The following is a 24,631-nucleotide window of genomic DNA, read 5'->3' as shown; positions in this document are numbered from 1 at the left end:
AGTTCTTTAGAAACGTAAAGGAAGCATTCATTATAGTATCAACAAAAAGAATAGATAGAAGAAATAGAAAAACTATTATATTATCGATATTATTATCGTACGTGCTTTCTCCACTCGATATTTTCTTATAAAATGGCATTATATAGTAGAATTCATTTTAAGATTTTTTTTCTTTTTTTTTTCCTCTCTCTCTCTCTCTCTTTTTTTTTATTGCTCTTTCAAAGACCAAGCCTTAAAGCGAGTTTGCGTTCGGTGTTATTAGAAGCACGAAACTAAAAGTCCGCCATCGAGGAGGTAACCTTCGCGTCTTTTACTTTTAACGCGTAAAGGAACACACGACTAAAAAAAAAAAATCTATGTACTTATGCACATCGAAGGTCGTTAATGGAGATTTAATGCAACGATTAGCATAACGCGCGTGCCCGACTGTAAGTAGCGAGATTACACAGAGGTCTGCATTTTGAAATTTCTTCTTTCTTTTTTGTTTCTTTCTCTTTTCTTTTTCTTATTCGAACGATCTCTTAAACATAGTCCGTGTTCTCGAATCCATACTTTTTTTGTTCTGTTTTTACGTCGACTCTAAAAACTACTTCCACTTTTATCGAACGGATCAAATTTGTACATACGATCGAATAAATAAAAGAGTTGAACGAAACGAAAAGTAACAATCATTAAAATACTCTTTATTTCTTTTTTTTGTGTTGTTTTGTTTTGTTTTGTTTTTCCATCGTATCAGAAGAATTATGAAATGGCACGCTGCTTTCTTTTTTTTTACCTTTCGTTTACAATCTTTTAATATTTCGACAGACTTTATACGGTGGCCCATGATTCCTTTTGGTCTTCGACAAGTTTCTAAATTTATAAGTAGATAATTTGTGAGATAAATTCGATTTCGTTGTGAAAAAAAAGAAAAATAATAATTTCACTCGATAGAGGAAAACAATATTGAAATTTTTCTTAATAATCGATATAAATGATTAACAGAAATAAATTTCCAATCGTCTGAATATCGATGCAAGACGTTGCGTTATTTTTATCGAACGAAAAGTTTTTGTCAGTTGATACCAAGCAATCTTTCTACGCGATACAAGGTATGCACCTTGCTCGCGTATCTCTAAAGATATTTTTGAATTTTTCGTCTTTTCGCATTCCGTATATGGAGAGGCAAAAGCGTTAAAATGTCAACTTCGGTCATACCGTAAGGATGATTTTGCATATGCCGCGACCAATCTCAGTCCTTTTCTCTCTCTTTTCTTCTTCTTCTTCTTCTTCTTCTTCTTCATTTATTTTTTTTCTCGCATCTCCTTCGAGTGTCTCGTCGCGAGATTCGAGAAATCCTGTGCAAGTGTTACGTAAGGACCCCGTCTTATTTCTTATAATGTGCTGGCCTTGGATGAAGCTACGCGCACCGTTCACCTACTACCGAAATTGGCGATTGTCCCTTCTACTAATTATTATTTAAAGAATAGAAATAAATAATAAAGAGAAGATGAAAGAAGGATCGGTGTATAGATACATAATTTGTAAATATTAATATTTATAAAAGAAATCTCGTATTCGTCGATAACGTAGATGAACAACAACTGGAGAAAAATAAAAGGAGAGAGAAAGAGAGAGAGAGGGAGAGAGAGGTATGTCGTCGAAAAATAAAAATTCGTTCGCTCACGTGCGTGCGAAGGTTTTCCTGTCGGAGAACCGCCCCTCTCGTTGTTCCTCTTTCTCTCATGCGATTTAAATGTCGTCGTTTTCGTGGCGATGATGGCGGCAATGCTCCGTGGCTTTTTGAGGAAATTATGCACAAAATTGACGTTACGTAAGCGCCAAGAGTATTTCTGGTACCGTGAGAAACATCTCAGAATCTAAATGATCGTATGCAATATGCGACAATAATTTATTAAATATACACGTTTCTCCCTCTCGTAATTTACGTCTTTATCTACCATTGTTATAATTTCTTCTCTTTTGTAATACGAAAGAAAAACCTATCATTCAATGAAATTAGTCGATCGTTATCGAGTTTAATATCGTTAAGAACAACTTATTTTTCTTTTTTTTAAACCCGAAGGAAGGTAAACGAAAGAGGCCGAAGTAGAATTAGATAGTAAAAGAAGAAGAGTAAAAGTATAAAATTTATTGGGAAGAAAGAATGAGAGACAGAAAGAGAGAATAAGAGAAGATGATTTACAAAAAAAAAGAGGGTTTGATCGACAGATAAAATGAGTCGATAAATTTGATGTAAAGATGCACACGAGAATAGATATGTGCGCGACAAACGGAGTATAAAGTGAGTTCGCTCGTTTGCACGAGAGAATAAGAGAGTACGAGAGTAAAAGAAATAAAGAAAGAGAAAGAGAGAGGAGGAGGAGGAGGAGGAGGAGGAGGAGGAGGATCGGGGAGACACGTCTTTAACGAGTACGCCTCGGTTCTGCGGAGCAGCCGAGCTGACCTTACGTAACTCGCGTGTGGTTTGGGGCCACCTGACTTTCGTGTCATTAACCTTATCCGCCATTATGTACCCGCCGACGATATTTCGTTAGAAATCTCAGAACGGGCGAGTTTCTCTTATGTAAGCGCCAAAGCGCGTCAAAACGTTCGTTCCTCGCGCTTCCATGCGATTTTTCTACCGTACCGACGAGATAGATAAAAAAAGAAAGAAAGAAAAAAAGAGAGAGAGAGAGAGAAAACGGACCTCTCTTTCTCTTTTTCTTTTTTTTCTTTCTCTACTTTTTTTGGCGATCTCGAAAAGTACCGTTGCCCCTAAAAAAAGAATATATCGTCTTTCTAATGTTGGTCTCTATTCGTATCGCAGGGAACTACGAAATCGTCAGTGACGATATAACGTCGTTTTTAACGAATAATTATTGATTAATAATTCGTTAATAGCCTTGGTTCATCCGTTCGACGTTTTTATTCCTTCTAGAAGAAGGAGAATACTAATATGTGCCGATAGATAAATAGGTAGGTAGGTAGGTAGGTAGGTAGGTAGGTAAGTAAGTATCCCACCGTCCTTTTCCTTCTGATTTATACCTACCGTGCAGGTAGGTATATAAAACGTAGGTGCTGCAACTCGTTTCTCATTGGAAATTCTTAACCAGCAATCTTCATTAAGAGGAACCGTCCATCTTGCCGCTTTTGCGAGGAGTAACCTTGCCTTGCTATCAATCAATTTCGAGGTAACGCCTACGATAGAATGAAATAGATAGAAATGGGGAGCAAAAGAGAAAGAGAGAGAGAGAAAGAAATATGGCTCGTTTTTTAAAACGAATGGTTCGTTTACGAGCCCGCCAAAGAAGCGAATTCGAGCACGAAGAGTAATAGTAGTCTCTCGCAAGGTGACCGGGTGCGCTCTGTCGAAACTTTTGCCAGTGGACATGTTCCAGCACCAATTGGAAAAGCGTCCTACCTGGTTGCGAACGGCCTGCTGGAAGAGAAAGCTAGTCTTTCTCTCTCTTTCTCTTTCTTTTTCTTTCTTTCTTTCTCTGTCTCTGTTTCTCTCTCTCTCTTTCTTTCTTTCATTCTCTCGTCTCTATCGTAGGCTGCGAAGGGGGCCAGGAAGGTAGCGGCGCCCAAAAGTCGTGGCACGAAAATCACTCTCCAAAAGACAATGTATAACTTTCTTCGCTGTACGAATTCCAAAGAAGTTTTCGAGGTAGGTAGGTAAGTACATATATACTTACATATATATGTGTGTATATATATTTTTCTCGAGTGTTTGTAAACGTAGATATCAAAAGAAAAACGCTGAAGAAGGAGGAAGAGGAGGAGGAGGTAGGGAATTTGTCAGACATTTGTACGCATTAATTTGTAAAACATCACTTTTATTACATAGAAAAAAAAAGGAAAAAAAAGAGGACAAAAAAAAAACACGCACACACGTAACGCATACGCACAGTTACACACATTAAATAACACAGATTCGCGGTCGACGGGTGAACACAATGCGGTAATCCGCTATTCGAGCGTGCTTCGATAAATGAATTCTTATCGTTCCGCGCTGGATATCGGTAATATAATAAAAATGAGCACGAATTAAACGAGAATCGCACGAACGACGAAATTATTCGCAAACGAGAACGAATCGTTCGCCCGAGTCTCGCTCGTACTACTTAGGTGGCACGGCCTAATGATGTAGATCATGATAACGATAATAATGATAATAGTAATAATAATAATAATAATAATAATAATAATAATAATAATAATAATAATAATAATAATAATAATAATAATAATAACAAAATAAGATATTAATATTAATAATAATAATACCTATAAATGATGAAGGAATTAAAGTCATCGAGAAAAGTATTAAAAAAAAGAAAAAAAAAAAAAAACAAAATAGAAGAAAAGAAAAGAGATATAAGGAATGTACGACATCACAACAAATTGTACGGCCGTGCGACCCTGTCACAGCCTTAGTCCGCGTTCGCGCCATTATTTAATAAGGACAAAACCGAGAGGATTTTCTATCGTCGATTTTCGATCTCGTTTTCTAATTTCGAGTGCGCATTCGGACGCGTGCCACTATGAGTGTCGCAAGCTAGATAGATAGATATATACATACATACATACATATATATATATATATATATATATATATACACACACGAACGTAACGTGCTGGGACCTTCTAACTTTCACGAAAATCGTTCTCGAAAGAGATCCTTAGGACGTAACTTAGTTACTTACGGCACACGCCATTCTTGCGCGTTCGATCTCTTGAATAGGGTGGGGAGGGGTTGAGGGAGGGGTAGAAAAAAGAAGAGAAAAGAAAAGAAAAAAGAAATATAAGAAAAAGAAAGAATGAAAGAAAGAAAGAAAGAAAGAAACAATGTCGAACGCTCGAGTTCGCTTTTTTTTTGCCCCGCCGGGCTTGGAAGGCAGTTTCTCTCATCTCGCGTTCTCGACAATCGGGACACGCGGTTCGTCGACCAGAGAGGATTATTATTAATCATTAAATTAGCATATCAAGCACACGCGCGTGTCTTTTACGCTCACGCACGAAGGCACATACGCAGGCACTTACGCGCAAACGCACAGAGACATTATTTCTCTTATTCTTATTCTATCACACTCGCACGCATTCGGATGATAACTATTTACATGTTTCGTCCACAAATATTCGATATCCCTTGGCGCGAGGAAAGAATATTTCGCGAGTAAGTATATATCGCGTTGAACACGTTTGAACGATACACTAAGAAAGATATTTCATACGATCTATACGGCGAAAGATAATGTATGTGTGAATGTGTGAGTGAGTGTGTCCGATCGATCGAACGCTTTTGTGATCGAATACTTCGGCAAATAAATTATAGAGAAATAATACGGTGGTAGGTAAGCGAAAGACTTCGTGGTAAGAAATATGCGAGGGCGGTGCGATGGAGGTGGAGGATAAGAGGTGGGGATAGGTGAGGGAGCAAGAAGAAGGAGGAGAAGAAGGGGAGGGCGCGTACGCGATAAGTCATAAATAAATATTTATATGGCGAGTGGTCGAGATGAAATGATTCCGATGTAAAAAAAAAAATGCGAATAGAAAAGGGGAAAGCGATGGTGGTGGGTGATGAGACGTTTAGAACCGTAGAGGCTTCTTTGTACTCTGATCCGCGCGGCCGAGGAAAGAATTTTGTTTTCTCATTTGGAGTTTTTTAGCTTCGAGAAGAAACTTATTATACGATCCATATTTTCTTTTGTCGTTCTTCTCCTCCTCCTCCTCCTCCTCCTCCTCCTTCTCCTTCTTCTTCTTCCTTATCTCGCGCGATCCGTATTTTTCTTTCTTCAGAGGATCGAAATCCTTTCGTACTCGTCGATAGATTGGATGGGACGAGTTTGAAATATTATGTTCTTCTCTCTTTCCGTTCTCTTTCTTTTTTTCTTTCTTTCTCTCTCCGTCGGCACACGCTAGGCGAGGAGCACGAAAGTTCATTTCCTCCGATAAGCGATAGGAACAACAACCGTGATCGTCTCGAGCCGCTTCCTCTTTCAGAGGCTACCAACGTTACGAAGTGGCCCGCTAGGCTCGTTCGCGTCGCACTCGAGGAGATCGAGGTTTTTTTGAAATAGGCAAACCTTGAACGGGTCCGGGGTAACTGTGACACCTGCGTTACCGCGCAAACTCGGCAACGAGGCGCCCTCAGGTAGCCTAAGGTCGAACGTATGCAAGAGCGAACTGAAGAAGAGGAAGAGTTCCATGCGCGCGAGCACGTCTCCGAGACACATCCGCCTACCAACACCGAATGGCATGAAATACTCCGGTTTACAGACCTTTCCTTCAGCGGAAAGGAAGCGAGTAGGACGAAATTCCTCTGGCTCGTTCCACAATTCCGGGTCCATGTGTACTGCATGTAACAAGGGTACCACTTGAGAACCAGCTGGAATCGTGTAACCGTTCAACGTGACATCCCTGTAAGAAGAATGGAACGAGGAGGGTCGTTAAAAAGGGTTTCTTTTTAAAGAATAATAATAAAACGATAAAGGAATCATTGACGAGTCTATTAACGAGAAAGAGAGTCGACGTGATATCGTCGTCGTTTCTAATGGCGGACACATATACGTGTAAACAAGTACGTAGTTTCTCACTTTCGAGCAATGAAACGCGACGCGCGATAGTCTCTTGATTCTCTTGGCTCTTTGTTCGCGCACACGGTTGAAACGGTGTCGTCGACCTCGAAGCAGCAACCAACCCGAGTAAAGGTGGGCCCGGCCGAAAAGCAGACAGGGGGCCACGCACCTTTGCTTTCACTTTTGCTTGCCGAATAATCGGCAATCGCGAACGAACGAGATTCCGACATTATAGCAGACACACGCGGAACGCCTTAGTAGAGGAAGACGAGGGTCCGTTGTGAAATCCGATTCGAATTCCCGCCCGAATCGAACGGACACCGATTCGACTTTTATTCTTCTTTTTTTTCTTATCTTTTTTTTTCTTTGTCTTCCTTTCTTTTTTTCGTCTTTCATCGCCGAGATATCGGGTAGGATATCGATACGAAACAACGAGAAAAATGTATTGAACTGTTCGCTCACCTTGTAGTCGCGTGAGTCGTTCCCAATGGAACGATGCTCGATCTTCTTAAAACTTCGAGGATCGTTGCCTCGGTCACCGGAAGGAACGGTAGATCTTCCAATGCCGGCATTCTCGATCTTCCGACTACCTGGTCCAATTCTTCCTGTACCGCTTTAGCAGCCTCTGGGTGGTGCAACATGAGAATCACTGCCCATTCCAAAGTGGTCTTGACCGTTTCCATGCCGGCGGAGAAAAGATCGCCGAGGATCTGTTGCATTTGACGATCTACGACAGGAAATGAGAAACGGAGTTTTTAGATAGAATCGAAGAAAAAAACAAAAAAGAGGAAAAGAAACGAATAAAAAATTCCACCGGAAATGATATCGGTTGATTTTTGTCTTCTCTTTTTCATTCGTTTCTTTTCTCTTCTTTTCCTTTTTCTTTTACTTTTATTTCTTTTTCTTTTTCTTTTTCTTTTTCTTTTCGAGAACAAACGATCTCGATTACTCACCGTGATTCTTGCCTTGAAACAGCAGTGCCTCGCGTCCTTCGGCCTTAGCCTTCTGGATTTCCAAGAGATAAGCGTCGACGAGATCGCGAATGTTGTTCTCGTCGAAGGTGACTCGATGCTGGTCGACCGTTTCTTGAAAGAAACCAGCCATTTCGGCACGATTCTGTGAGATCTTGTTTTTGACTTTTTGAAGACAAGGAAGATAACGCATCACTGGTATGAAGTTAACAGCGGCTATGCTGCCGAAAAGTTTGAATCCTTCTTCGATCAGATCCATGAACCTTTTGAATCTCGAGTCGCCGTGATGGAAGCGAACTCCCATGATGATCGAACAGATCACGTTGCTGATCGACATGCCGAGGGAAGGTGATACGTCCGTCGGTGCTCCTTGTCTCGACAATAAACCTTGGAGAAAAGTATCGACCTCTCTCTGTAATCAAATCGCGATCGCGTTTTGTACATTATTTTAATATTTCACGGTCATCGATACTGATATGATTCTACTCTTTGGTTTATCGAGATAACGATAAACGAAGAAAAGAAAAACAAGAAAAGAAACAAAACAAAAGAAACAGAAAAGAACAGAAAAAGAATTTTTATCGATCGACTACTCACCATAATTCTAGACTCCATGATCTTCTTTCCGGCGCCCATGTAAGTCATGCCGAAACTACGAAGCTTATCGTGGAGGAACCTTCTCTGATCCTTCCACATAGCACCCTCGGTATTAATGACACCTGCGACAAATAATAAAGAGATCGTAAGTCGTGCGAACTCACGTATGCGGTACACGCGGATACTCGTTTCGTTTTCGCGAGAGTGCCGATCAGTCCGACCTATCGCGCGGACGATCGATTACAACATCGCATAGTACGAGTTAGCATTGACCGAGAAGTTGCAACGAGAGGTGTGGAAACGATGCGCTAAAATAGCCTGTGATCGATCGATCGATCGATCGATCGACGGTTCGATCGATCGATCGATCCGCGAAGTCTGTTTATCTTATGGAGGAAAAAAGAGCAAAGGACAAAAAGAATAAAAAGAACAAAAAGGAACCGATTACGCGATTTTTTCACTACTGACAATAAAGACTGCCAACTCGGAAAGAGAGAAAAACTTGTCGATGATATAATAGAATCGTTGGTACACTCACCGTATCCACCGAGAATGTTGATGAATTCGGTGTGCGGCCTACCGCTGAACTCCTCGCGACGAAAAGTATCGCGAATAACGCGATAATCGCTTAAAACAACGACGAGTTGTGTGCCGAGGCGTGCGCTAAACATCGAGCCGTACTTCTTTGCCAGCTCGCCGTACTGTAGGTGGACGTCCCCTTTGAGGAAAGGTAGGTAGCCAAAGACTGGCACGCCCCACGGGCCGGGCGGTAGGGTACGGATGTACCTCAGCCACTGAATGCACCTCACAATCAGGAGTACACCCAAGAACACGAGGAGGGTGTATAGAGCCTCGATCCTGGTGCCGCCCATCGCTTTCCAGATCCACTGTGCCGCGTGTTCCACCAACATATTGTCGAGTTCGTCTTTTTCTCGTCGATAAATAGATCCCGGTTGTGGTGTGAACGATAGTCGATAACTAATACTCGATACAATCGATCGGTAGCGAAACGATACACTCAAGTGTTTGTTGCTTCGCGGTATCACCAATTATATATATATGTATGTATATATATATATAAATATGTGCGTGTGTATATATATATATTTTACGTGTATATATATATATGTATCTATATATACTGTTGAATGAGGGAAGAGGCCTCCTCTCTTTTTCTCAAAAACGAAAAAAGAGAAAAAAGAAAAAAAAAGAAAAGAGATCGAAAAGGCCGGTTCCCGATATATCGTATTAGCACGCGACTCTCCTCTCTTTCGGCCGATCCTCGAAAGCGTGCGCGTGCGTTTCGGAGGATCGCAATCCGTGATACTACTCTCTCAACTACCGATCCTCGTCGGCGACTCGCTCGCCACTCTCGCGTGAAACGATCAGGAGTACGCCAAACGAAAAGAGAGGATATATGGAGTTGGTTAAAGGGAGGGGGAGAGAGCTCTTGATAGAGACTGATAGGAGCGAGAGAGAGAGAGAGAGACGGAGAGAGGAATAGGTGATATGAGACTAAGACTGAAAGAGAGAGAGAAAGAGATAGGAAGAGGGAAAAGAGAGGAGAAAAGGAAAAAGAGAGAAAGGGAGAAGAAGAGATAAATAGATAGATAGAGAGAGAGAGAGAGAGAAAGAGAGAGAGAGAGAGAGAAAAAAGTCGGTCACAGCCGCAGCCGAATTCGCCGGCGCTCGTCACGTCGGGAGTCGTGCGAGCCACGGGAGGATTGAGTGTGTACTAACATACACCTTCTTGTCCTTGCCTGTCTTATATAGTGACTCATCAGGCAGCGGCCCCACGGCGGCCCCTCTGTGCGGCGGGGTGGGGGCGCCCCGTAGATCAGCGGCGGCAGCAGCAGCAGCAGCTACAGCAGCAGCAGCAGCAGCAGCAGCAGCAGCAGCAGCAGCTACAGCAGCAGCAAGAGTACAGAATGGCACAGCACGGTATAGAACAGTACAGCAGAACAGAGCACAGGACAGTATGGCACAGTACAGCGACACGATATACGATCGAATAGTACAGCACGACAGAACAGAGTACGGCAGAGCACAGAACACCTCAGCATAGCACAGTACAGCAGCAACAGAAACAGCAGCAGCAGCAGCAACAGCAACGTTTGCAGTAGCACACCGAGAAGATCATTCGGGCTTACGTCGAACGGTGGTGAGGGGTCGACAGGGGAGGGGCAAAGAGTACGATCGCCAGCCACGAGGGTGGTGGGCAGAACACGAGCGAGGGTGCGAGGGCGGACCAAACCCTCGGGCCCCCCGCGACGGACCCCGCAAAGTCCGGAGAGAGTCCCTGTCCGAATAGTGGGGGTAAATGTGGCTCCGCGCCACAGAGAACCGCTTCGAGCACTCAGACGGCGCGATGCGGCGCTAGTGAGCGTGTCGTCCGCTCCGATAACATTTCGTCTACTGAATCCTCCTGCCATAAGGCATATCTTCCGCCTTCATATTACGTTACTCTCGCTTATTTTTCGCATTTAATTATTGTGCGGATTGTCGAAAGGAAGTGTGCGAATTTTTAGTTCTATATCCATTTCTAATTTTGATTGTTATTTAACTCGACAGAGGCCTCGACGATTGGTTCATCGGTCCGTCGAACGTCCTGATATCGAGCGATCGCTCATTCGTGTACTTTCGTAATCTCGATGTGTCAAATGTTTAATATTTCAACCAATGACCTCCATGCACGTTTTATAACTTACGAAGTCCGATCATACGGCACGAACTTGTACGTAACAATTTTTGTGCGGATACATTTCTAAGTGTTGAGGTATATATTATCCCGTTTCGTTAATATAGTATTTTGTTAACGAACGATCGACGAAATTACGATCGCCGATCGTCACTCGCTGTCGAAAATGTTTCTTTTTTCTTTTCTGTTTTTTCCCTTTTCTTTTTCTTTTTTCTTTTTTACTTAACGATTTAGACGTGTATCACCGCGTAAATATACGAGATAACAAGATTTTTCTTTCACGAATCGTAAAATCGAACGACGAATTTTCGTACGAAATACGCACGAACCACGTTACGAAGAACGTCTGACCCATTTGTGTATATTTATTCGTCCGGTACGGTGCAACCTGTCCAAATAAGGGGAACCGCATTCGGACAAACGATACCGGCCTACAGGCCGTGCAAAATGCTCGTCCATCCTCGCCATAACTGGCGAAAAGCGCGCTCTCCTTCCGTTCCCTACCTGTTTCTCCTCTAAGGGTGAGTCACTTCGTTCGTGGATATTATGATTTAAAAAGAGAGAAAAAAGAAGAAAGAAAAAACGAAGGAAGAAAGAAGAAGAACATGAGAAAAAAAGAGAAGAGAAAAAACAATGATAAATCATTAATTAATTATTGTTTCTTTTCTTTTAATTAATATACCGCTTCTTTTTCAATTCTTTAGAAGATGTTTAACCGGTAGCTATTCGATCTCTCTCTCTCTCTCTCTCTCTCTCTCTCTCGGTCATTGGTGCTGCCGATAACCGATTTACATCGCATGCGACTTATCATTATCCTTCGTTTTACTCGGCACGTACTTACTTAGTTACTCGCGCTTCAACGAAAAAAAACATTTTATTGCGATTCGATAGCGATGTCGTCATCGCTACGGTCGTTCTGGACGATCGTATACGTATGATCCTTGAAAGATTATTTTTGCGATTGAAAAGAACGGCAATGATATTATTCGGAGCAACGACACCTTCTTATCGGTGTTGTAACCGCGACGATTGAGCGATGATGACCCAAAGGCCATTCGTTATTCACGAAAACTTTTCATAATCCAGGAACCGAAGATTAATGCCTAAATTAATGTTCAGTATAAGTTCTTTTTTGCACGTATTAATTTCTATATGATTTGAACTAATTCGTTTTAGATCTATCCCTATCATTTCTCGTTCTTCTATAGTCAATGATCTATCGATCGATCGATTTTACAAAGTTTATATGAATATTTATTTATATATATATATATATATATATATATATATATATAGATATACATGAGCTCATACACATACACACACGCATATATATATGAACATATTATATATGTATATATGTGTATATATATATATATATATATATATATAATCATTTCGCCCGACACTCGAAATATCTAAGGAATCGGATTACAATGGTATTCGTACGTTACGCAGAAAGCCGATTCTCGACAGAAATCATTATAACAAAATATAAAAACGTGGATTTATTCGAAATAATATGTTAGAATAATGCGCAAACTTAATCGTAGGCGTAGCCATACGAATAATCATGGCAATGGCGATACCAGAGCACACGAGTTTAACTCTCTAAAAATGCAACACACGTTTTCGAGATTGCATTCCTCGGTCGTTGATCCAAAACGACGTCGACGTGACTATTCTTCTTCGTTGATACTTCATTGTCGTTTTCTTCGTTGATTTCTTCGTACCACGGGAAAGAAGTATCGATTCTTGGAAGACGAACGTTCAAGACGTCTCATCTTCCCTTCGATCGTTTCGATCATCCTCAAGGAACAAACGATACTTCGTATACGCCAAACGAGATAGAAAAAAAGCCTGTTTGAGTGACGAGTTACAAAGTAAAAAATCTCTTTGCTTGAACGAACGAACGATTTTAATCGTTAAATTTAATTTTAATTTCAATTCCAACTTTTTCTTTACGTCCGATCGAACGATTTTGTACGAACATTGTTAAATAAACGAAATATATATATATTATGTTTTTTTTTTACGACGTTTTAATTTACGACGATCTTCATTTTTGAATCGTGAAACAAATCTTTTAAATCGTGAATCATTTCCATTAACGTAGACGCATATAACTGTTACTTCACTGCTTCATTTTCTTTTCTTCAGTTTTGTTTTGTTTTCTTTTACTTTTGTTTCTTTGTATCATTAAACGCGAAAATAATTTCAATGATCCGTGATAATAACGAAAAATTATTCCTTCCCTTTTCTCTCTTTCTTTTTTTTTTTCTTCTTCTTGGAAAGGTAGACGTAACAACGGAAGAAACAAAGGAAAAGTTTTCTTCAGAAAATTCTTAAGTTAAGGTATACCGGTGGTCTCGACTGATTTCGTTGTAAGCAAAGCGGACGTTTTTAAAAAGCAGAACCGACTTACTTGCTGACGCGATACTTTTTCGTTAAAAATGAAAGGAAATATCGTGAAAAGGAGCGCGGTTTTGTTTTACTCGTGAAGGTAAAAAGTTGAATGAACTCTCCTTGTATATGAGAGAGAGAGAGAGAGAGAGAGAGAGAGAGAGAGAGATCGAGCGCGAGTACGAGCCACGAGCGCGCGAGCGTTCGCGATAAGATCTCTTCTTCCTCCGGATCTTGTTTTTCTATCTTTTTGCTTCCTTGGACGTGAATGAAAGCGGGGAGGAACGCGCTCGTTGAGTTACAATAGAAAGGAGTCGAGAAATGTAAAGAAATAAAATAAGATGATCTGTGAAAAGGTGGGACAAGGGAGAAAGAAGACGAAGAATAGAAAGAGGAGGAGGAGAGAATAGCTTCGTTTCTCTTTATCGATCGATGAAGATGGACGCGTGTGAGATAAGACGAATAAAGAAAGACGTAAAAGTTAAAGTAAAAATCGAAGTAAGTAAGTAAGTACTTACGTGGAACGTAAATACGAAGAAATAGAGGAAGGAAGGAAATACGAGGGGAAGAGAGAGAAAGAGAAAGAGAGGGGAGGAAGAAAAGAGAATATAAAAAAAGAAGAGGGAGACGAAGAAACGCGGTCTACGCTCCGTCTGTGATCGCTTCAAGGGTGAACGACCGTCCATGCGGAGGACGTGTTACTCTCTTCCAATCGAGCAAGAAGAGTATGTCTTCTTTCTCGTACGAACGCTCTCTTGACTTCCACCACGGCGAGAAACTATCGCGAAAGTCGCCGCTACTCCGGGAATCCCATTGTATTTACTTGCTTTAATCTTCTTGTTATCCATACAAATTAAATCGTTGAAGAAAAAGAAATGGAGAAAAAAGAAAATTCCACTTGGATAGAAATTATACTTGGAAAGAAGTGATCCGATAAAATATCTACCTTTTCTTTTCCATGGAATTAGATATCAATTGTAATTAACAGATCTAACTAAAACGTTTATGTTCAAATTTACGAATTATGTAATAGAAATTATCATTCGGACGATTAAAAGAAAATGTGAAGAGAGAATTACTTGTTCTTTATTTTTCTACTTTTTTCATTCAATTTAACAAATCTCTACTTTTAGAAACTTTTATATACGATTATCAATTTCACTCTACCTTTTGTAATAATTTTTATCGAAATATACTAGGTAAAGAGTTTAACAATGAAAAAGAATAAGAATACAAAAAATAAATTAACGAATGAAAATTGACTGTCGAAAAGTTTTTTTGTTTTTCTTAAATTTATCTAAGTCTTCTTTGAGACAAACATACCCACACGCACACACACACAGACACAGCCAATCCTATTTAATAAGATTTACGTGATCCCATAGTAAATCGTCACTGTTCATTCAAACTGCGTCGTTTCTAAAGGGTTAACATGTTAGTTAACGAAGCATCGACTCTTTCGAAGCGTAATCGTCGTTCACCGTGTTCGTAAACGAGCCAATTCGTAACCGAGTTTCTTTTTAGTTTATTAATTGAAACACAGGCTCTCCTCGTGGAGATAGTCGGAGCCGTTTGATCCAGAATCCTTCGTGAGTTCGTAAAAGGTCGTCGATCGGTCAATGAACCCGATATACACGACAGGGTTCCTACATACGCGAAGTATCATAAGCGTCAAATTAAAAAGATCAAATCTGCCGAGGGATGAACGACAATTTTCTTACTTCCAACTCTTTTCTAATTTTTAATTCTTCATTATTTATAACTTTTTTTTTTTTTATTGTTGTCAACTCAGTTTCTTTCTTTTTCCTTTTTCTTCTTTTAAATATCTCTCGTTCATCCCTCCCAGCCAGTCGCGATCTAATGGCGATTATATAAATCGACGGATTTATATAATGAAATCATCGGTATAACAATGGTATATTATCACGCGAGAACGTCCTACGACACAACAATGGCATAATACATCGATCTCCTCGATTACGACGCACCTAAACGAAGTACGAACGTCATATTCCTGTCACGCATCGTCGGTTCACTCTGCATTCTTTCATAATGAATCTCGCGTCATTTCAATTCGATCCTCTCTACATGTATGTATTAATGTATATATGCATTTAGGTATAAACGTATATACACGTACATACATATATATATATATATATATATATATATATATATGCACGTCTATACACACATACTTACATACTGTACTTCGAAAGGCGTATCATTTCGAAATTGGGATACGTCGTACAAAGTAGGAGGACTTTTTTCGCGAGAGAAGAGATCCTCTCTCTCTCTCTTTCTCTCTCTCTTTCTCTTCTTATCTCTTTCTTGAGTTTACAAGCGGGCGGACGCAAAGGAGCGCAACGGAAGGAGAGCGCGGAACGCACGAACCGGTCTCAGCTTATATATCCATGCGGTAATGTAATTGCGCGTGTGCGATCGATCGTGTAAGTGCAGCTCGTGCGTTCGCTTAACTTTACCTCGCGAAACCGGGGCTGCAATTTCTGATTGTTTACATGCGAGGGCATTGCCCGGATGCCGCCGCTTACCTTACACACATTCCAAGTGTCCCACCTCCTTTCTTTCTTTCTTTCTTTCTTTCTTTCTTGCTTGCTCTTCTCTTCTCCCTCTCTCTCTCTCTCTCCTCCTCCTCACCATCTCCATCTTCACCATCTCTATCACCTCCTCCCACGGTTCGACAACAGCACCTCCAGTCTCGAGGTACCGAGCCGCGCCTCTCTAAGTCGTTCATAGTCGCTCCTAGTCGTTCATAGTCGTTCCGATATCTCTCTTTCCTTTGCTCGCAGTTTCGTAGCGATTGCCGCGAAAATCTACCTACGTATTTCTTCTCCTTTCCTCTCTCTTTCTCTTTCTCTTTCTATCTATCCATCTATCTGTCTGTCTGTCTCTTTCTTTCTCTCTTTCTCTCTGTCTTTCTCTTCGTCTCTCTCTTTCTCTCTATCTCTCTATCTTTTTCTTTCTCTTTTCCTCTCATTAGAGTTCGACGAACCGCCTTCTTTCGCGGTTATCATCGTCTTTGAAGTTGAACCTCGACAACGACGACAACGACAACGACGACGACGACGACGACGACGACGACGACGTTGACGACGTTGACGACGTTGACGATGACGGCGATGGTAACAGGAGAAATTTCATTATCTTGCTCCTCACTGAGAGACGCGCGGACGTGTCCCGAAATAGAAAAGAGCGAATGCGAGACTCTTTCGAATCGTGCCGATTGAGAAACTCCTCCGATGCCTTTTACTTACTCACTCCTCCTCCTCCTCCTCCTCCTCCTCCTTCTTCTCCTCTTCCTCCTTCTACTTCTCCTCCTTCTCTTCCCAATAAACGGCTGTGTTCACGTTGAAAAGAAAAAAGAAAAAAATGAAGAAAAGCTACTACATCGATTTATCTTCACACGTCTTTTGCAATAGATTCTTCTCTTATCGAAATTACGATTTATATACTTTTTCGAAAAGATATTTACGATCTCGGTCTATTGTTGAAATATATATACATATATATATATTTTTTTCTTTTTATAGATATTTTATGAACGAAAATAAATATGTTGGGAACATTGAATTACGTATCATTTTTGATATAGGTATATTTAATTAAATAACGAGATCGATATAACTTATTTATTTGTTAAATAACAATGAAGAGATTGTTAACGAACAAACAAATTATTAACGAAAAGATTATTAACAAAATATCTACGTCATTGTCGTCTTCCATCGAATCTTCGATTTTATCCTTTTACAAAACTAGCTTCGATCATCGACAAACACGAGAGAGGTTCTCTAGATCGTCGCATCCAACGTTCGCATGCAGATCTATACCTAGATCTTCGATTTAATTCAAAGTCGAAAGATTTACTGGCGCGCTCCTCTCACTCGAGTGAGTTCTAGTTATCGAAGTCTCCCACAGCCGAGGACCTTCGGGGTCGTTGAACTCGAAGCCGTCGTTCACCCGTCGGGTGACGATCGATGAAAAAGATCGATATCTCCATCGTAGTTTTCTTCTTGATCATTGAAAAAATATTGCTTAAATATTCTTTTCTATTCTCTCCCTCTCCCTCTTTCTCTCTCTCTCTCTCTCTCTCTCTCTCTCTCTCTCTCTCTCTTACGACCGATCATTTCGAGTGAATCGATCGTTTCCATTCTTTTTCCTTTTCTTTTCTTTTTTTTTCGAGAATCGAGAACACCAAGGAAATTTAACATGGAGATCGTGAAACCTAATTTCAATGTGATTGTATAGAGGTTAGAGAATGAAGGACAAGAAAGGTATAATAGGTTAGTCCTTTCTTACGAGAAAGGAAGCGAAGCGAAACGAGCTCTCACGGATAGTACGGACGATGGTTCCAATTCGAAGGCATCGATCCGTGATATATTCTCGATCTTCCGGCGTAGGAATGGCAAATCGAATGGCGATAACGGATACGTATTCCTTCTTTTCATCGATTGACGTCCTTCGATATTTCCTTCTGGCGAACGCGACGGAATCGTCGGTCGATTTCTTTTTCAATTCTCTATTGAAGTTTATCCTTTGAGAAGAGGAGAAGAACATTGCTGCTGCATCTTGCTCGACGAGCCGAGCCGAAGAATCTGGGTCAGAGTGGGACCAGGTAAATGTAGCGGTACGCGCAGGGCACAATGACGACGATCTCGTCTTGGCCGAATCCTTAAACGGTTGACATCGTCAACCCACGCGAGACTCCCCTCTTTCTTATCCTCTTTCTCCCTCGTCGTCCTCTTCCTTCTCCTTTTAAATATCCTTGTCTTCTTCCATCATATATATCTAATCCTTTATTCTACTCCTACATTACGTTCAATAGATCGTACGAAACAATTAGACAAAAAAAAAGAAATAAATAAATGGAAGTAGTTGAGGCATCGATCGAATAAAAAAAAAAGAAAAAGAAAGAAAACAAAAAAAGAAGAAGAAGGAAAGGTTTTCGGCAGCCGTGAGAGAGAAACTCGATTGGTCGGGACACGACTTGACACCCAACTACGATCGGCCCCTACGGTTCTACGTACGTACGTAATGTACGTGTACGTAGAAGACGAAAAACGAAGACGAAGATACGTGAGGTAAACTTTGAAGGATCCGCGCTATGGTTTCCAACAGGTTTCGTTTCTAACGGCTAATAACGGGGCCCAGGTGATTTTGGGAAGCCCGTTATTCCTCTCTCGTAGTGCCTCGGCTCGACTGCGGTCGCCCGTTAGAAATCGGGTCGACCCTCGCTGATAACCTCCATTGCTTTCGCCACCATTACTATACCGCCATTTCTCTCCACCGCCATTGTGTGCCTGAAACAGAAAAGCATATGTAAACTATATCTATCTATCTATCTATTTATAAATTTTCTCTTACATATTACTCGCGAGAGAATTGAACGTCATGGAATTTAGTCATCAATTTTAAGTAATTAAGTCATGCAAGAAAAAAATAGTAATCATAAGTAAGTAATTAATGAAATAAATATATATATATATATATGTATATATATATATACGCGCTTTTAAAACGATCGATACTATTCGATATACTCATACGAGAAATCGAATTTCGATGAATCTTAAAAAATCGATCGCTCGAGCCCGAAAATACAACTGGCTCTGGTTTTCTTATCTCGCGACGAATAATACGACGATTTCGAAGTATCGCGGTCGGTCGACGTTGGCAAGAATCGGCAAGATATTTGGCAGGCCGTCTGTTACGCTTTAATGACTTCTTTCGTCGGTAGGTTCAACGAACGATAACTGGAACGAGTTTGTCGCTACGTCTTCGAAGTGGCAAAGGTGCTTCTCGTACGTGTTACTACGATACGATAATAAAACCGTATATGAGAATCGATTAATCCACGTAATCTAGATGATCTTTGATCTTTACAAAATTTCACTTTATTTAAAGGAAGCATTCGAATTTTATCGATAACTTTTCTACGTTATCTTAACGATCGTATATGTGTGTGTATCGTTTCATGATAAATTCTAAACCGAGCATATTTATCGGTCAAAAGTACGAGTTTAACGAACCCTATAACAATTGATTTATTAGCGAAAATAAAATCTTATCCATTATACATCTTTCCATCCCAATGTCTTTAACGTCCTTTTCTCATTTCCTTTCGCACGGCTTTTAATCTTCCATCGGTTTGATTCTTGTATCGCGATGGACGATGAACCTGCACGATTTATCGAATCGCAATTAGAAAGTCGAGCGACTTCAGGTGCGCCTTTATCGCGAACGAGCCGGGACGGAAGATGATGCTTGAGAATGATTATCATGTTACGAGTATTCCTTTAGCCTCGTAGAAAACGATGAATAAGAAACGTAACGTGACGGTAGAAGAGAGAAAGAGACGGAGAGATAGACAGATGTCGTGCAATAGCGCGAGTTATATAATTTCTACTTGATATATCAAGAAAAATTACAAAAGATCGTTAGATAAAACGTGTCTCTTTTAATAACGTTTCTCCAATAACGCTACGACGTTTTAATTCGATCGCTAATTGTAAGATCGTTGACCCGAATCAGAATTAATGATAATCCAACTTGACACGATCGTTTTAATTTTAGTTACAAAAACTATATTGCATCATTTCAAATGTTTACTATTGATACAAACGTTTCCAAGCGCATTTACTTTCTTTTTCTCTTTCTCTCCGTTTCTCTTTAAGTTAACATCATCGAAGTTTATGCAATATTTTTGACGAATTTTTTCTCTTCTTTCGAAAAAGAAGAAAAGAATGGGAGAGAGAAAAGAAAAGAAAAGAAATATATCGAGAAAAAAATGAAATTAAAAAAGAAAAAATGAAAAAAAAAGGAAAAAGGGCATCGTATTTTTTATTTTCTCTGTATTATGTTTGTCTTCGATTTCAACGAATTTAACCTTTGAATTTTAAAAGAATCGAAGCATAACGTTCCGACAAGAAGAAGAGGACCTGTCCGATAAGCCCGACACGAGTTAAAATAATTCGCGCAATCGGTAGGTTGACTGGCCGATCAATTTTGTTGGTCTCCTCGTGTCGGCGGAAATAACAAACAAAATGGACAAAGAGCAAAAGCAAGCCGCACTCGACCCCTATCCACCAGAGAAGGCCATCGCGATCAATGATCCTCCGACTCGAATTTAATCGATGAATTTCTCGATCATCGACTTCGTCTCGGATCTTTACGCGTTTCAGTACACGTGCCATGTCCGTACGCACACATAGCAGTCTTCTCGTTCGTCCACTCTTCGTACTTTGCTTTTTTTTTTCTCTTTTCTTTTTTTTTCTTTTTCCTTTTTTTTTCCCTCATTTCTTACGTTTCTCACACGTCATCGATAATGGTAATAACAACAAGAATCAAAGGATACATACATATATCTAATCATTCTCTTTTTATCTTTTTTTCTTTTCTTTTTTCTTTCTTCTTTTTAAATAACCTACTGATCTACGTTACTATTAATTTACATTGGATACATTGATCCGCGTTGGACTCGATAATGCAAGGTGCTAATGTTCGCTCGATTAATTCCAAGAAATAAAGAAATATTCATTTTTTCCCTTCCTCCCTCCCCCGCAGTACTTCGTAACTAATTCAGAAAAAAATTGTCGAGTGAACGTTAAAATGATCGTAACAGTGGATAGATGACGAATGTCAAGAGTTATCGCGAAGACCAAACAAAGATGTACCTTTAAATTACTTTCTTTTATATTTTGCGTTAGTTCGTGTAACACGCACCCTAAAAAACCTCAACTATCTAGCTTCATAATCCATATGGACGATATTAAAAAAAAAAAAAGAAGACAACAATGAAGTAATTAGCGAGTAATTCTCTGGTCTAACAATTAGACATTGAATGATATCAACACGTGCTACACGACGAAACTACACGAGTATGCTTTCTATTCCGATTACATTTTAGAAAAAGCGTCTTTTTTCCGTAAAAGTTATTAATCAAAGATCGGTAGTAACCTTTTGAACTCTGTGGTCTTGTCGTTTCGTGGCCTTATCGTTAAACGTTGGGATAAAATTTCCGACGATATTGCGAAGCGACCGATGGACGATTCGCCTAACGATTCGAAAGGTGCTCTCTCGCGGATCAATGGCTCGTGTGCTAATCGGTAGGCGGTACGTTTCGATCGAGGTAACTGCAATTGCGATGCGCTCAACGTCCGAGGCTTTCCCCGGCGGAAAAACGGATTAGGTACGCTTTTCTTTCGAGGAGGACGTCGATCTCTCTCTCTCTCTCTCTTTCTCTCTCTCTCTTTCTCTTTTTCTCTTTCTTTTTCTCTTTCTCTTTCTCTCTGTCTCTCTCTCTATCTCTATCTATCTCTTTTGCTCTCTCTCGTACGGACGATGCGATATGATGCAAACGTAAATACGAATTTAGATATGATGATGCGCGTGATTGTTGCGCAAGGGGTCGTCGATCAGGTCGTCGATCAGGTCGTCGATCGTTTCGTTGACGAAACCGATTGCGATATCTCAATTGGAGGAGGATGGAATTCAATGACTACAAAATAAATCGTCGAATCGTTGATATTTTCTGAAAATGATCAACGTTTACCGTCTTACCAACGAAAATTTCTCACGATATCAACGTTTAACCGCGACGTACTTACTTAGTTAACTTACCTTATCCGTTATTTCGATTTATCGGGAAACATTAATTACTCGATGAGTCTACCACTGATATACATATATACATGTGTATATACATATATACATATATACGAAGTTGAAGTTATCTTTAACAAATATAAAAATGAGACGAGTTTGCTCGTTATCGACAACTTAAATCCGTCTGTTAATCGTCCCTCGAGTACTTTTCGGATGGACTAAGTACCGATAACTATATTGTTGACTTGTTACCGAGTTCAATGACCCCTCGTCGATATCTTTATATCGTAGATCCTTATCTAAATTAATAATTCTTCAAACAATTGTCGCTGGCAGTAGTAGCAGTAGTAATAAGAACAGTAGTAGTAGTAGTAGTAGTAGTAGTAGTAGTAGTACTAGTAGTAGTAATAGCAGTAATAACAGTAATAATAGTAGTAGTAGTAGAAGTAGTAGTAACAGTAGTACAATAATATCATTGATGGAAGACTAGCTAACGAAACTAAATAAGCAAGTACTTGCTTTCGATCGGAAGTATCTATCACTGTGTAAAAATTCGTATAACGTATCATCGAGAAAAAGAAGAAGAAGAAGAAGAGATAGAGAAAGAGAGAAAAAGATCCTAAAAAAACAAACAAAACAAAACAAAACAAAAAGACAGAGAGAGAGAGAGAGAGAGAGAGAGAGAGAAGAGTGACGTTTGAATCGATCTTGAGTGGAGGATGTGACAAAGAGAAGAGAAAAGTAGCGGAGGAGCACTTACGATGCACCGGACGAGGTCTTCCCTGTAAACGAAGCGTATTTTCCTCGTGACTCTCGAGGCTCGCGCGACGATATATTGCGAGCACGTGTACTACGTGCGCGTACGTAACCGTCGGGATAATGGCGGGTGAAGGACCGAACGATGTGTCCGTACGGATGGACTGGTAGCCTGGTTGCTGCTCGCTCGCTCGCCCGTTACCATCACTGACCACTACCAACGGGTCGATGAACCCCGAGGTCTCCTTTGTAGCCGAAATTTTCGACGAGTCTTCTTGTTGGACCCGGCAAGCAACCCATCGCAAAGAAGAGAAAGAGAGAGAAACAGAAAGAGAGAGAGAGAGAGAGAGAGAGAGAGAGACGATGAGAGAGGGTGTATGTTTTTCTCTTTCTCTCTCTCTCTCTCTCTCTTTTTCTTTCTCTATGTATGTATGTGTATGTATATATATGAGAGAAAGAGAGAGAGAGAGAGAGAGAGAGAGAGAAACTCTTTCGATGGCTCTCCAACGAGACATCGACGATACGAAGGCCCCCTTCTCGACTTTAAACATCGATCGCTGAACCCGCGCTATCCGAAAACATCTTTCAAAATAGACATAGTCTTTCATAATAGATTATACTTAGAAGGATTAAATTACTTGATATGTCTTTTAATAAACGTTATCGAAATGTATTGATATATCAATCCGTTTTAATAATTATTGTTGAAGTAATCGCGATTGGTAATTATAAATGCAATTTCCAAAATTTTCTCGTCGATACGACAAATTCAATGACCCAGTGAGGAAGACCGAATAATGCCGCATCGTCGAAATATTCTCAATTACGGTCTCGTAAGCCGATCGCTGACCGTGCCGTGCTTTGACGATCGATGCGTCACACAACCCCACTGTAGAAATACACGTGGATATAAACGGGTTAATACGTGCCGAAGGACAAACCTCGATGAGTATAAACCGTCAATGAAATTATTCAATTTTCGGATCGTATCTATAACGACGGAAGCGTTCTATTTGTAAGTAGAAAGTCCTTTGTTTGTCTCTCTATTCGTAAACAAAACCTATAAACATTACGAATAAATTGTTAAATCGTTTAATCAAAATCTTCGAAACCCTTTGACAGTACTTTTTTATGAATAATTAATTTTATTGTCATCGCAATCGTATCTAATCTGATTCCTTACTATCTGATCATTGTCCGAAATGTATCGTAGGAAATATAATCGATCGATCGATTTTTCAACGGCTCAACTATGTTGTAATTTTCATTTTTAACTCGTACGCAAATATGTACATACATACGTGTTACAGTTCGTAACGGCAAGTAATAGGTCAAATTATGCAACACGTACGAGGCTTAATCCGCATTATTATCGAGTAGTCGATCACAAAGCATCGGACGCTTTCAATGGAAAGGATCGTCGAAATGGCTGAGTCGATTCTTTTAAAGCAGCTTTGCTAAGCAACATACGAATCGCGTTATTTGCATTCCTACGGTCCGTCTTTATTAAAACAGGGACGCGCAATTGCGAAAATCGGTGGAGCCGATGTAAAATCTTTTTTCTTTTTTTTTTTCATTCCTTCCTTTATTAAGCTCACACGTTTGCTTATCGCAAATTAATGATTGGTTAAGTGGAATGAAAGTAATTAATTATTAACGTGACTTTCGTCACTCGATTTCGTCGCGTTTTGTTCGAAGATATTCTAATCTCGTAGGAATGTGAAAAGAAAAGAAAAGAAAAGAAAAAAAGAAAAGAAAAGAAAAAAAAGGAGAGATCGTTCGCGATCGTGCGAAGAAAGATCTATCGAACGATTTGGCCGTATCTTTGTACCTTTGTACGAGGCGTTCGATATAAACAGGTATTATTCTAAAACGAAGAGAAGAAGAAAACGCTAAAGTGCGGCCTGACTAGAAGCCGTTCTCCGTAACTACACACCTGATTAACGATCATGTTTGATGCGTCGAAAGAACTTTTTTTCTTTTCTTTTTTTCCTTTCTTGTTCTTCCTTTCTTTCATTCA

At 40.1% G+C, this 24,631-nt stretch overlaps 1 protein-coding gene across 1 annotated transcript; it reads right to left on the bottom strand.

The window, feature by feature from the left end:
• Positions 1–3,801: 3,801 nt before the first annotated feature.
• Positions 3,802–12,074, bottom strand: LOC127071615 (cytochrome P450 18a1). Its single transcript, XM_051011117.1, has 5 exons — positions 8,668–12,074; positions 8,130–8,251; positions 7,515–7,944; positions 7,024–7,288; positions 3,802–6,403 (listed from the first exon to the last, which is right to left on the bottom strand). Exons 1-5 carry the CDS (start codon positions 9,038–9,040, stop codon positions 5,983–5,985), a joined length of 1,611 nt encoding a protein of 536 aa, XP_050867074.1. The 5' UTR covers positions 9,041–12,074; the 3' UTR covers positions 3,802–5,982.
• Between the last annotated feature and the right edge of the window lie 12,557 nt (positions 12,075–24,631).

The sequence above is a fragment of the Vespula vulgaris genome, chromosome 22 (assembly GCF_905475345.1).
Source record: "Vespula vulgaris chromosome 22, iyVesVulg1.1, whole genome shotgun sequence".
NCBI classification, from domain to species: Eukaryota; Metazoa; Arthropoda; class Insecta; order Hymenoptera; family Vespidae; genus Vespula; species Vespula vulgaris.
Note: the sequence above shows the minus strand (reverse complement) of the source record. Positions and strands in the feature narration are given on the sequence as shown.

Bases quoted from the DNA above. Each gene is read 5' to 3' on its own strand.
- LOC127071615 (XM_051011117.1), bottom strand. From the start codon at position 9,040: ATGTTGGTGGAACACGCGGCACAGTGGATCTGGAAAGCGATGGGCGGC. The intron at 8,252-8,667 runs GTGAGTGTACCA...TATTTGTCGCAG, and splicing joins CAACATTCTCGGTGGATACG to GTGTCATTAATACCGAGGGT. The intron at 6,404-7,023 runs GTGAGCGAACAG...TTCTTCTTACAG, and splicing joins ACGACTCACGCGACTACAAG to GGATGTCACGTTGAACGGTT.